Below are 12,197 nucleotides of genomic sequence, written 5' to 3' on the forward strand. Positions count from 1 at the left end.
CAAATGAAAGAGATTTTGTTATTACTTCTGACAACATTGCTAAATATTGAGATGTACAAATAGCATATCATTTATTACAGTCTTTAAAGTAACTAACCATTTTTAAAGGTAGTTTAACTAAACAAAATAACTGTGGTGTAAAAATGTAAAACATGAAAAATACTGAATTTTATTACATTCGTCAGTCTATTCAACAGCATGAAGACCATTGTAACAATAATAAACTGCAATGCAATTCAATACAGTAAAAAAATGGGATCAAAACATACAGTATTATAATAAAACATGATACAAGCATTGATGCATTTGTATTTTCCCACAATATAAACTCAGCAAAAAAAGAAAGTCCCTTTTTCAGGACCCAGTCTTTGAAAAATAATTCTGAAAAACCAAATAACTTCACAGATCTTCATTGTAAAGGGTTTAAACACTGTTTCCCATGCTTGTTCAATGAACCATAAACAATTGATGAACATACACCAGTGGAACAGTCGTTAAGACACTAACAGCTTACAGAAGGTAGGAAATTAAGGTCACAGTTATGAAAACTTAGGACAGTAAATAGGCCTTTCTACTGACTCTGAAAAACACCAAAAGAAAGATGCCCAGGGTCCCTGCTCGTCTGCGTGAACGTGCCTTAGACATGCTGCAAGGAGGCATGAGGACTGCAGATGTGGCCTGGGCAATAAATTGCAATGTCTGTGAGACCCCTAAGACAGCACTACAGGGAGACAGGATGGACAGCTGATCGTCCTCACAGTGGCAGACCACGTGTAACAACACCTGCGCAGGATTGGTACATCCGAACATCACACCTGCAGGACAGGTAAAGGATGGTAACAAAACTGCCCAAGTTACACAAGGAACGCACAATCCCTCCAAGAGTGCTCAGACTGTCCGCAATAGACAGGACAGACTGACAAAAAGTACTCTTCACTGATGTAACAGTATAACTTTAGACCGTCCCCTCGCCCATACCCAGGCGCGAACCAGGGACCCTCTGCACACATCAACAACAGTCACCCACGAAGCATCGTTACCCATCGCTCCACAAAAGCCGCGGCCCTTGCAGAGCAAGGGGAACTACTACTTCAAGGTCTCAGAGCAAGTGACGTCACCGATTGAAACACTATTTAGCGCGCACCGCTAACTAAGCCAGCCGTTTCCCATCCGTTACACTGACAAGTCTCAGTTTTGTCTCACCAGGGGTGATGGTCGGATTCACATTTATTGTTGAAAGAATGAGCGTTACACCGAGGTCTGTACTTTGGAGCGGGATCGATTTGGAGGTGGAGGGTCCGTCATGGTCTGGGGCAGTGTGTCACAGCATCATCGGACTGAGCTTGTTGTCATGACAGGCAATCTCAATGCTGTGTGTTACAGGGAAGACATCCTCCTCCCTCATCCTGACATGACCCTCCAGCATGACAATGCCACCAGCTATACTGCTCGTTCTGTGCGTGATTTCCTGCAAGACAGGAATGTCAGTGTTCTGCCATGGCCAGCGAAGAGCCTGGATCTCAACCCCATTGAGCACATCTGGGACCTGTTAGATTGGAGGGTGAGGGCTAGGTCCATTCCCCCCAGAGATGTCCGGGAACTTGCAGATGCCTTGGTGGAAGAGTGGGGTAACATCTCACAGCAAGAACTGGCAAATCTGGTGCAGTCCACGAGGAGGAGATGTACTGCAGTACTTAATGCAGCTGGTGGCCACACCAGATACTGACTGTTACTTTTGATTTTGACCCCCCCATTGTTCAGGGACACATTATTCAATTTCTGTTAGTCACATGTCTGGGGAACTTGTTCAGTTTATGTCTCAGTTGTTGAATCTTGTTATGTTCATACAAATATTTACACATGTTAAGTTTGCTGAAAATAAACGCAGTTGACAGTAATAGGACGTTTCTTTTTTTGCTGAGGTTATAGTACAGAAAATGTGTATTTTCCCACAATATATATATATAGAATACAGGATATATTACAATTACCCTTCTGATATGAAAGTTAAGAGCCAACATGGAAAAAATATGGCAGTATTCGGGGGGCCTTGGCAGGTGGGGTTGGGAGTTTCACCTTGTTGCAAGGCGAGTTGTTCAGTTGTTCTTAATGAGTCCTACTAGCCCGGCGCTAACACCCCATAGTCTCAGTGCTGCAAGATCATCTCTTCCCTCAGGAGCTGGTTCCTTTACCTGACAGTCACTGAGAAACAAACACATGTTAACTTAAAGCTCACCTAAACGCCTAGTTATTTATATTGTCTACACTCAGAATATACACCACATTGCACAAACATACTCTTGATGGGATACTTAACCATCACATACACACACAAAATACACTCCTCTTGTAAATGTAAATCATCCAACTCCAATTAACACCCAAACACACAGACACAGAGAGACTGATTCAGGTTAATCCACTATACATACAGGGATGCTAAAGTCAAAGTGGTACCTGAAGTAGCAGCCACTCTTCTCCTCCAGCCCCTCATTGACGGCGCAGTAGATGGTGGTCTGGGCACCCTCCCTGGGGGTCTTCATCAGGAGCCAGGCGGGGGCTGACAGCATGGCACTCAACGTGGGGTACTTTGACTGCGAGTGGCGCCACAGCTCTGTCCGGATAACTCCAGGGTGCAGGGAATACGACGTCACTCCCGTACCTGATGGGGTGAGTGTAGGGATAGGGCCACTAACCTTAGAATTTTGACATTCAGAGACATCATGTAGCAGGGTAGCACTGCACTGTACACCAGTTATAACCTGATTTTGAAGCAACATTATTTGTTTGTATAATTTTTGCTGTGCATACTAAGACGGCTACTGACGGGGGGGGGTACCTTATCTTTAGCCATGCATTGCTAAACCATAATAGTATACAGTAAAATCCATCCATAACTATGGTAAAATACAACTAAATGTAGACCTGTGTGTTGGAGCATCTATTTTCTGACCCCGCACAAAATTATGGCCCATTGGTAATGTATTTCCATGTAAAGAGCTGGGGTCCACAACCCCTCTTTTACGCTGCTGCTACTCTCTCTTTATCATACATGCATAGTCACTTTAACTATACATGCATGTACAGTTGAAGTCAGACATTTAAATACACTTAGGTTGGAGTCATTAAAACTCATTTTTCAACCACTCCACAGATTTCTTGTTAACAAACTATAGTTTTTGGCAGGTCGGTTAGGACATCTACTGTGTGCACGACACACGTCATCTTTCCAACAATTGTTTACACACAGATTATTTCCCTTATAATTCACTGTATCACAATTCCAGTGGGTCAGAAGTTAACATACACTAGTTTGACTGTGTCTTTAAACAGTGTGGTGGATGAATCAGAATTAGTTGGGTAACATAAGTAATTAAGATGTCTTATCTGCATAATATGCTTATGTGATATACTTGTCTATTAGAATGTATTTCTTGGGACTCTAGTGTTGGCAGTTGCACTTCTTCCCTCAGCTGGGGCTCAGTCACCTGGGGCCCAGAGAGGGGAGAGGTCAGGCTTGTCTTTCACATATCCCTGGTGCTATGCAGAATATCAGAAAGGGAAGAGGACAGGATGGAACATTGTCTTCATATGTGAATGTGTCTTTACCTATTCTTAAACCATGTGAAGGGATGGTGTGATTAATGTGGAACCAATTACTTGTCTCCACAATGTCTGTGCACTAGTCACTTCCTCCTTTGGCATTGGGGGGAGGTGTATGGCAGTGTCTGGAACCATTGTATGTCCTCTCTGATGTTGCATTTATCCTGGGATAGTGTATGACCTAGAGGCTCACTCCCCTCAGTGAGCTTGTCCAGGAGTGGGGTCGAGAAGGGGCTTTACTTGAGTTCGGACTATCAAGAGTTGACAATTGAGTTATGCCATTAGATGAGTTTATGTTTTTGTGTTATACCGTACCAGGGTGAGACGGTTCCAGTTTGGAATAGGAGGACCAGACACTGGTCTATACAATGAAAACTGTTGACACAGCAGTGACTGTCTGCTATGTATTATAGATACCTTTCATACAAATCTTAACCTTGTGACCATTCTATGTATCTGTTGTTCGTCATGTAGGTTGAGAGGGGTGTAATCATGGCTATAAAAGATATTTGTATTTTTGTGTTGTCACTTTCAATGGTTCATTAGAGATGGTGCATCATTGAAAGTCAGTGCTATTGGAAAGCTCTTATTACTAAAGATGTAGTTTAAGTATAACTCTGACTGGTGTGTGAAGTTTGTCTCTCCTCATTTGGTAATACAGAAATTAACCACCACAACAGCTTGGAAAATTCCAGAAAATTATGTCATGGCTTTAGAAGCTTCTTGACATCAATTGAGTCCATTGGAGGTGTACCTGTGGATGTATTTCAACGCCTACCTTCAAACTCAGTGCCCATTTGCTTGAAATCATGAGAAAATCAAAATAAATCAGCCAAGACCTCAGAGAAAAATTGGAGACTTCCACAAGTCTGGTTTATCCTTGGGAGCAATTTCCAAACACCTGAAGGTACCACGTTCATCTGTACAAACAATAGTACGCAAGTATAAACACCATGGGACAACACAGCCGTCATACCGCTCAGGAAGGAGACGCGTTCTGTCTCCTAGAGATGAACGTACTTTGGTGTGAAAAGTGCAAATCAATCCCAGAACAACAAAAAAGGACCTTGTGAAGATGCTGGAGGAAACAGGTACAAAAGTATCTTATTCCACTGTATAACGAGTCCTATATCAACATAACCTGAAAGGCCGCTCAGCAAGGAAGAGGCCACTGCTCCAAACCCGCCATAAAAAAGCCAGACTATGGTTTGCAACTGCACATGGGGACAAAGATCGTACTTTTAGGAGAAATATCATCTGGTCTGATAAAACAAAAATATAACTATTTGGCCATAATGACCATCGTTATGTTTGGAGGAAAAAGGGGGAGGCTTGCAAGCCAAAGAACGCCACCCCGTGTGGGGGTGCTTTGCTGCTTCAACTGTACATACTACCTCAATTAGCCTGACTAACCGGTGCCCCCGGACATTGGCTACCCGGACTATCTGCATTGTGTCCCGCCACCCGCCACCCACCACCCGCCAACCCCTCTTTTACACTACTGCTACTCTGTTTATCATATATGCATTGTCACTTTGACCATACCTACATGTTCATACTACCTCAATTAGCCCTACTAACCAGTGCCTGTATATAGCCTCGCTACTGCATATAGTCTCGCTACTGTTATTTTTCACTGGCTTTTTACTGTTGTTTTTAAAACTTTACTTATCTATTGTTCACCTAATACCTATTTTTTACTTAGAAATTGTACTGTTGGTTAGGGCCTGTAAGTAAGCATTTCACTGTAAGGTCTACACACCTGTTGTATTTGGCGCACGTGACAAATAAACTTTGTTTTGATTTGATTACTGTACATTTAGCCATTGAACATGATATGCAGTGGAAATGTAAAAATCCCCTAGATACATTAATACATTTCCTACTCATAACTAGGTTAATTCATTTTTGAATTTGTCTAATTTCTAACTACATGTATATGAGTAGTAATAGAGCTGTAATAAGGCAACCCCTCACCTTTGGTCCTTCGTGCCAGCTCCCTAGAGAAGAGGAGGTTGGCCAGTTTACTCTGCTTATAGGCGATTACTGAGTTGTAACCTTTCTTATCAAAATTAAGGTCTTCAAAGTGGATTTTCCCTGAAAGAAGATGAGGTAGAGCCAGATAAAAATATAACTCAATTGATTATATTTATTTTATTACAAAAATATCTGAACAGGATGGGCTTACCGCCTTGATGAGCGATGCTAGACACATTGATGACGCGGCTGGGGGTGGAGGCTTTCAGCATGTCCAGGAGCAGATTGGTCAATAGGAAGTGACCTAGGTGATTGACGGCAAATTGACTCTCAAAACCTTCCACTGTGAGGCTTTTGGGACACAGCATTATACCTGTGAGGAGTAGAGGGAGAGTATTTAAAGGATGGTTCAAAAAGCTCAAGCCCACAACTTTGACAATAAAAAACATACTCTATTTCAAAGCAAATCCAGAGTAAGAAGGATCTTCAATGACAACACCAACACAATTCAGGCTCTCAAAGCATGTTGGGTAAAATCTTTTTTTTTAAATATATATATTTTTATATATATATATTTTTTTACCTTTATTTAACTAGGCAAGTCAGTTAAGAACAAATTATTCTTTTCAATGACGGCCTAGGAACAGTGGGTTAACTGCCTTGTTCAGGAGCAGAACGACAGATTTGTACCTTGTCAGCTCTGGGATTCAGTCTTGCAACCTTTCGGTTACTAGTCCAACGCTCTAACCACTAGGCAACCTGTCTCCCCAGTCTGCTGCATCAGTCTCACCTGCGTTGTTGATAAGTATGTCCAGACGGGTCTCTGTGGCAATGAATTCCCGAGCAAACTGACGTACTGAACCGAGGGTGGCCAGGTCTAGATGTTGCACCACCACGTTAGTATTTCCTGTGGAACTGCGGATCTCTGCTGCAGCTGCTTCTCCTCTGGTGAGATCTCGGCAAGCCATGATGACCCGAGCTCCTGAGGACATGCAGTACCGTCAGTCTGAGAACACCCTCATCACTTTCCCCTCCAATAGAATATATAGGATCAGCCCTATCATCAGCTGAACAACATCCACTATCTATCACACCCCATCACTAAGCCTCCTACACTCAGGCCTTCCATTGAAAAGCCCCCACAGTTGCCCTTAAATCCACATTTTCCTCAGATCGCAATGGAACTTGTTTGTGTCCAAAAGGTAATGTAAATCACAACACAGTTAGAGTACAGTCCAATAGAGAAGTGCCATAGGCCTTCTGTACCTCTCATGGCCATATCCCAGGCCGTCTCCTTGCCGATGCCAGTGTTGGCACCAGTGATCACCACAGTCCTTCCATGCAGTTTGGCACGGCTGCGGCATATCCCACCGGCGATCCACTTTCGCAGTAAAACATAGCCTGGTTTGGAGACAAACGGCACTGAGCCAAAATATCACTCTTACTTCTTCTTATGTTGACCTATGAACCTTCCACTAGAGGCACCCTATCTGTTGATTGTGTAAGTACTGACAGGTTGGCCACCTCTCTCATGGGAATAGAAAGCATGTTCATTGGTCACATTAGCCCACAATACTTTTGTTACTCATCGCTTTTAATCCTGGGACTATATGTGTAACATGTGGAAGAGTAAACATCCTTATTTTGGAGCACCAATGTGATCAATCCATGGACTGGGAAAGACAGAGCAACTGAGGGCACAACCTTTATTACTGGCATTGTGTAAACGTCTAGGGTCGATACAGGGACAGTGAACAGTTACAGTCCAATAGAGAAGTGCTGTTAAGATAACAGTTCAAATGGCACTGGACTGGTTCCATATGAGAGGAATTTCACAAGCCCTAATCTACCACAAGCCCTAATCTAAAATCTCTCAACCAAACAAGATTTAATCCTGGCTTAACATTTTTCAAGTATGCGTAAAAGATCCTTTCTTGTGGAAATAGGAATTGTTAATTAACATAGCATATACTGTATGTGCAATTGTAAAGCCTTTACACACATAACAGTATATGTCGGGATCTTGGAGCTACAGGGAGTGAACACGTTACAAATCACAAACCTTAAATAGACACTACAATCAAGCATTACCACATACCATGGTCAGTCATGCTTCAGTGATTCTGTGGATTGTCATGTAAGTCAAGAAAAATGTACAATCTGAAGACTTTTACATCCTGTATGTTACAACACGGCACAACATACTTCATGCAGTCAGTTTTGATATACAATACACTTTGTTGGTGGTTTAGTAGTGTTAACTTTTGTTGAAATTAGGTTACTATTCCCCTAGCATATATTTCCATGTAGAAATGTTAGAACAATATTACCATTATAGAAAACTGTAAAAGTAATTGAAAGGAGATTTGAGACCCACAATACATCACGATAACTTGCATAGCAGTAGAGCTGTGACTTACTGATGGTTGTCACTGTGGTCACAGCGCCGTACTTGACTAGCTGGTTTTTCTTCAACTCTTTCCACATCTTATCAACTCTTGTTGCCAGAACAGTTTGACTAGCCCAAACCAGACAACTTAGCCTAGTAAATCCCGAGCTTAGCGAGTCTGGCTATTCTTCTTGAACTGTGTTGCTTTGAATGTTGTTACAGCACGAGCAGTGATACAGATCGAGTGGCTATGAATAGGTCTAAGTATCTTACATAGGAGGTTTAGTCTTATAGCCAGATTAAACCAGAACTACTTCCTTAAACAGTCAATGGTGCACCACAAGTATGGCACACTAGTATGGTTCTCCTCCTTGAAAATTCCTTAAAGTGGGATTGTGTGGTGTCTTTAAACACTGACTATACCAAACATTAGGAACACATTCCTAATTTTGAGTTGCACCTTAAAAATCCTTCTTTAACCTGTCTCCTCCCCTTCATCTACACTGATTGAAGTGGATTTAACAAGTGACATCAGTAAGGTATCATAGCTTTCACCTGGATTCACCTAGTCAGTCTATGTCATGAAAAAAGCAGGTGTTCTTAAGGTTTTGTATACTCAGTGTATTTGTCAAGAGAACACCTTAAAGACAGATCTTGTCTACCTCTGGTCCAGTGAGATTGTCCGAGCCCTGGTCCAGCTGCTCCCCCTCAATTTCGACATTGGTAGCAGTAGTGGCATAGTCCCTGTCTCTCAGGGGAACAGCATGCTCTCTGTGTATTTGAGTGTACTAATACTTCAACTTTTGTTATGATGACACATGAAAGGAACTAGTCTATGGGTAGGACCCACTGAGGTATGGGTAGGACCTAAAGTGCCACCTACTGGCCTATTGTAGGGCTACCATTTTAAAATAGTAATAGTGAAGTAAAATAGGACAAAAAGATGTAGCTAGATTTTGCATTGGCTAATTATTCATAATGAATGGAAGTTATTTTACTACAAAAAAATCTGGTAATCATATTGTTGATGTTGTCAAACACTTTGATTAGCAGGCTACCAGTGGTTATATTAGCATGTAAATCTAGGTGGGGCAAACTCCAGCAAAGCCAATACACAACCCAACAGAACACTAAACAATACATTAATTGGACTATAACGGTGACAAACTGTGCTGACAAACTTATGGGCCTACATAAAACTGTCCCAACAGCAGAGTCCCAACAGCAGTCCCAACACCTTACCACTACTACACCTGGCTATCAGCGGAGCCTTGTCTGGCAGCGAAACAGTTCATTCAGCCTAATTTACTGCCTTTAAAAAACATAGCTGATATGGCTAACTTGTGTAAACAAATATGGATTCTACTGACAATTGAGATGTACAAACTGTGGCATAAGGGTATGACGAGCGGATAAGAGGCATTTCGAAATTGTGATTAAGACATTAATGAGTGAGCTAGGATGGACATAATCAATCTAACTATTTGTTCAGCACTTTTGAAATGTACAGCGACAGAATTCAGAGCATAGGCCGTTCTTACAGTATTCTCCCTGTACACCAAGTCAGAACCGTAGGATAAATAAAAGGGGGAATATAAACACACAATGAAAGCTCTTACAATATTCAATGATGACATTTCTTAAAAACAGACTTTGGACTACATGAAGGGAAAAGGAACCAAATGTTTAGGTTTAGGCACATGCGCTACTAACAGCTTACTACACAACATACACTTAGTATTGCTTTACACTATACATATCTCCCTGGCATATCACATCATTTATGCAGCAGCATACAAGACATTTTTGGACTCATCATGTTGTACTATGCTCACTTGAACATGAAGGTGGCAAGGTGGTCCTTTGTGGGCAAATGTTTCCATCAAAGTCTGGCATTCTCTGGATTTATGATGCTTTCAAGAGAACTGGGAACTTTAAAAAACCCCACGGTTGAATCATCTTCAGGTCAGAGCTCTAGAAAGAGGCCAGAGTTGAATTACCGTTCAAAATTTGTTTTCCCAGTCGGCGCTCGTTTCTTTCTGAGTTCCCAGTTGTCTTGAACTCACTGAAGTCTGAGATTTCCCAGTTCCAAGTTGTTTTGAAAGCGGGAGAAGTCATGCTTGACAGCATTGACAGCATGGCCAATGTTTGACAGCATGGCCAATGTTGAATATTTATCCTTTTAAGCTTGGAAAAGAGACCCTTAAAGCCAGACTTGGACCACACATACACTCCAATGAATAGCAGGCTAGTGATTGCTTTGCAATTCTTGCAGTTAGCCACTTATTCCTTCCAAACCACTCATTGTTGAATGTGCTTTTCCAACTTGTTCTGTAATGTTTATGTCCAACACTGATACATTTTATCTATAATTTATCTTCATATGACAAGGATTTGCCAGTAGATTGTCGACTTGATTAATGATGATGACCATTTTGAAAGTATGATGTTGACATGATCAGTCCAATCAAAGCTACTGTAGATATAACGTGATTTGACGTCCTTTTATCTGTGGCCAATGACCTTGGGCCGCCTTGGATGGGCACTTCTAATGTAACTCAAAAGCAGCATTCAAGGTCTTGAATTTTCGAGCTCTCCCCGTAGAATTTGTTCCGAGAACATTTTCCGCTGGCTGCCCCACCACTATAGAAAGTACTGAGCTAGGCTGAAACACCTGCATTTTGGAACTGCCTTACTCCAGAAAGCAAAAAAAGAGACCATCTTTGTATGCATCTTTATTAATTCAATGATTTTTTATTTGATTTATTTATTTACATTGTTTGCAAACTGATACGTGACAAGTATTAATGCCAAAATAACATGCTAAACACCCCCCTGCCCTGAATGACGGGTCGCCACTACAGGCTGAACTCGAATCAATATTGAGTTAGTAACTAGTGAATTTGGAAAAAATCAAATAAAAAATATATGCGCATGTGAATTTTGTTATTTAGCTAGCTGAGCTAGACCCATCATCTACCAGTGGGGACGCTCCTTTATGTATACCGGCGCCGCCGGTTACAGCGAAATACTCTTAATACTCTGCTTACGGGTACCTAGCCGTTTTTTTAACCAGCTTTGTCAGTTTGTTAGCCACTGCTAATACCCCCAGTTGTCACATGACGCTGGCCTCCTCCGGTAGCTGGACTGGTGCGCAAGGATACATACCGATTATTAGCTAGTTAAATTAGTTAACACCAGCTACCTAACGTTAGCTAGCTAGCAAGAGATTCCGATCGGAAACGGGAGGGGCAACGGTCGGATGATAGGATAGGTAGCTAGTAGCTATCTAGCCAACACCTGTCCCACGCACGAGCTAGCTACTTTTTGTTTAATGGTTTGGCCTAGGTCAAATCAAATGTTATTGGTTGCTTACATTATATACATTTTGCAGATGTTATCGCAGGCGTAGCGAAATGCTTATGTTTCTAGCTCCAACCGTGAAGTAATAACAAACAATACGAAACAATACACACAAATCCCCCCCAAAATTAAGAAAGAAATTCTGAAATATCAACTAGCTATGTAGTTCGGTTGTGGGCCTTAAATAGCGGGTTGGCGTTTGAGAGCAACGTCGGTATTACTTGCACATCTGTAGAAATGTAGAAATGGCAGATTGACAAAATGAATGTTAGCTATATGGTATATTAGCATACTACTATTGCTTCTGGTAATCGCAGTTAGGTAAATAGAGCTACAGATAAAACGACTCTTTGAAAGAAAAAGTGGTGAGTGAGCCATTTACATTGGAATATTAAGACATTCACATGCATGGCTGCAACATTATAACAAAATGCCTGACAAGTTGTACCATGGAGAAACGCATCGAATTTGAATATGCATGATGTGGAGATAGTCATACAACATCCACAAATGTATCAAAATATATCTATCTGCGCGTGTATTATGAGTTGAACAAAGTACATTTTTGGAAGATGGAAACATTTATAAAAGTTGTAATCGTGTGCTTTTCATGATGGAGATGGTCACCCCGCCCTTGTTTTAAGATCGTAGCCAATCAGAGCGTCTACATCAAAACTGGAAGTGACGTAGAGATTTTCTTGCGCCTTCCTACGCGAGCCAAAAAGGGAAAACGATAGCAGTCACCATTCTACATATCTTTGTTTTCCACTTCACTTCTCGGCGGTTTGTTGTACTTTTTATTTAACTTCGGCAAAAGATTGAACAATGTAAGTAATTTGCATGCTTCGTGAATAGATGTAGATGT

The 12,197-nt window shown here is 41.6% G+C and overlaps 1 protein-coding gene across 4 annotated transcripts; it reads right to left on the bottom strand.

Moving 5' to 3' along the window:
* Positions 1-146: 146 nt before the first annotated feature.
* Positions 147-8,747, bottom strand: zgc:153441 (retinol-DH_like_SDR_c domain-containing protein). Of its 4 annotated transcripts, none has more exons than XM_035793178.2 (7): positions 8,632-8,747; positions 6,847-6,981; positions 6,371-6,562; positions 5,792-5,953; positions 5,581-5,700; positions 2,458-2,662; positions 147-2,202 (listed from the first exon to the last, which is right to left on the bottom strand). In XM_035793178.2, the coding sequence occupies exons 2-7, from the start codon at positions 6,857-6,859 to the stop codon at positions 2,097-2,099; spliced, it is 798 nt and encodes a 265-aa protein (XP_035649071.1). In that variant the 5' UTR covers positions 6,860-6,981; positions 8,632-8,747; the 3' UTR covers positions 147-2,096. The 4 variants fall into 4 exon arrangements, with proteins under 4 accessions (XP_035649071.1, XP_035649072.1, XP_035649070.1 ...); XM_035793179.2 differs by having other exon boundaries at positions 6,847-7,002; XM_035793177.2 differs by having other exon boundaries at positions 8,001-8,747.
* Between the last annotated feature and the right edge of the window lie 3,450 nt (positions 8,748-12,197).

The sequence above is a fragment of the Oncorhynchus keta genome, chromosome 19, assembly GCF_023373465.1.
Source record: "Oncorhynchus keta strain PuntledgeMale-10-30-2019 chromosome 19, Oket_V2, whole genome shotgun sequence".
NCBI lineage: Eukaryota > Metazoa > Chordata > Actinopteri > Salmoniformes > Salmonidae > Oncorhynchus > Oncorhynchus keta.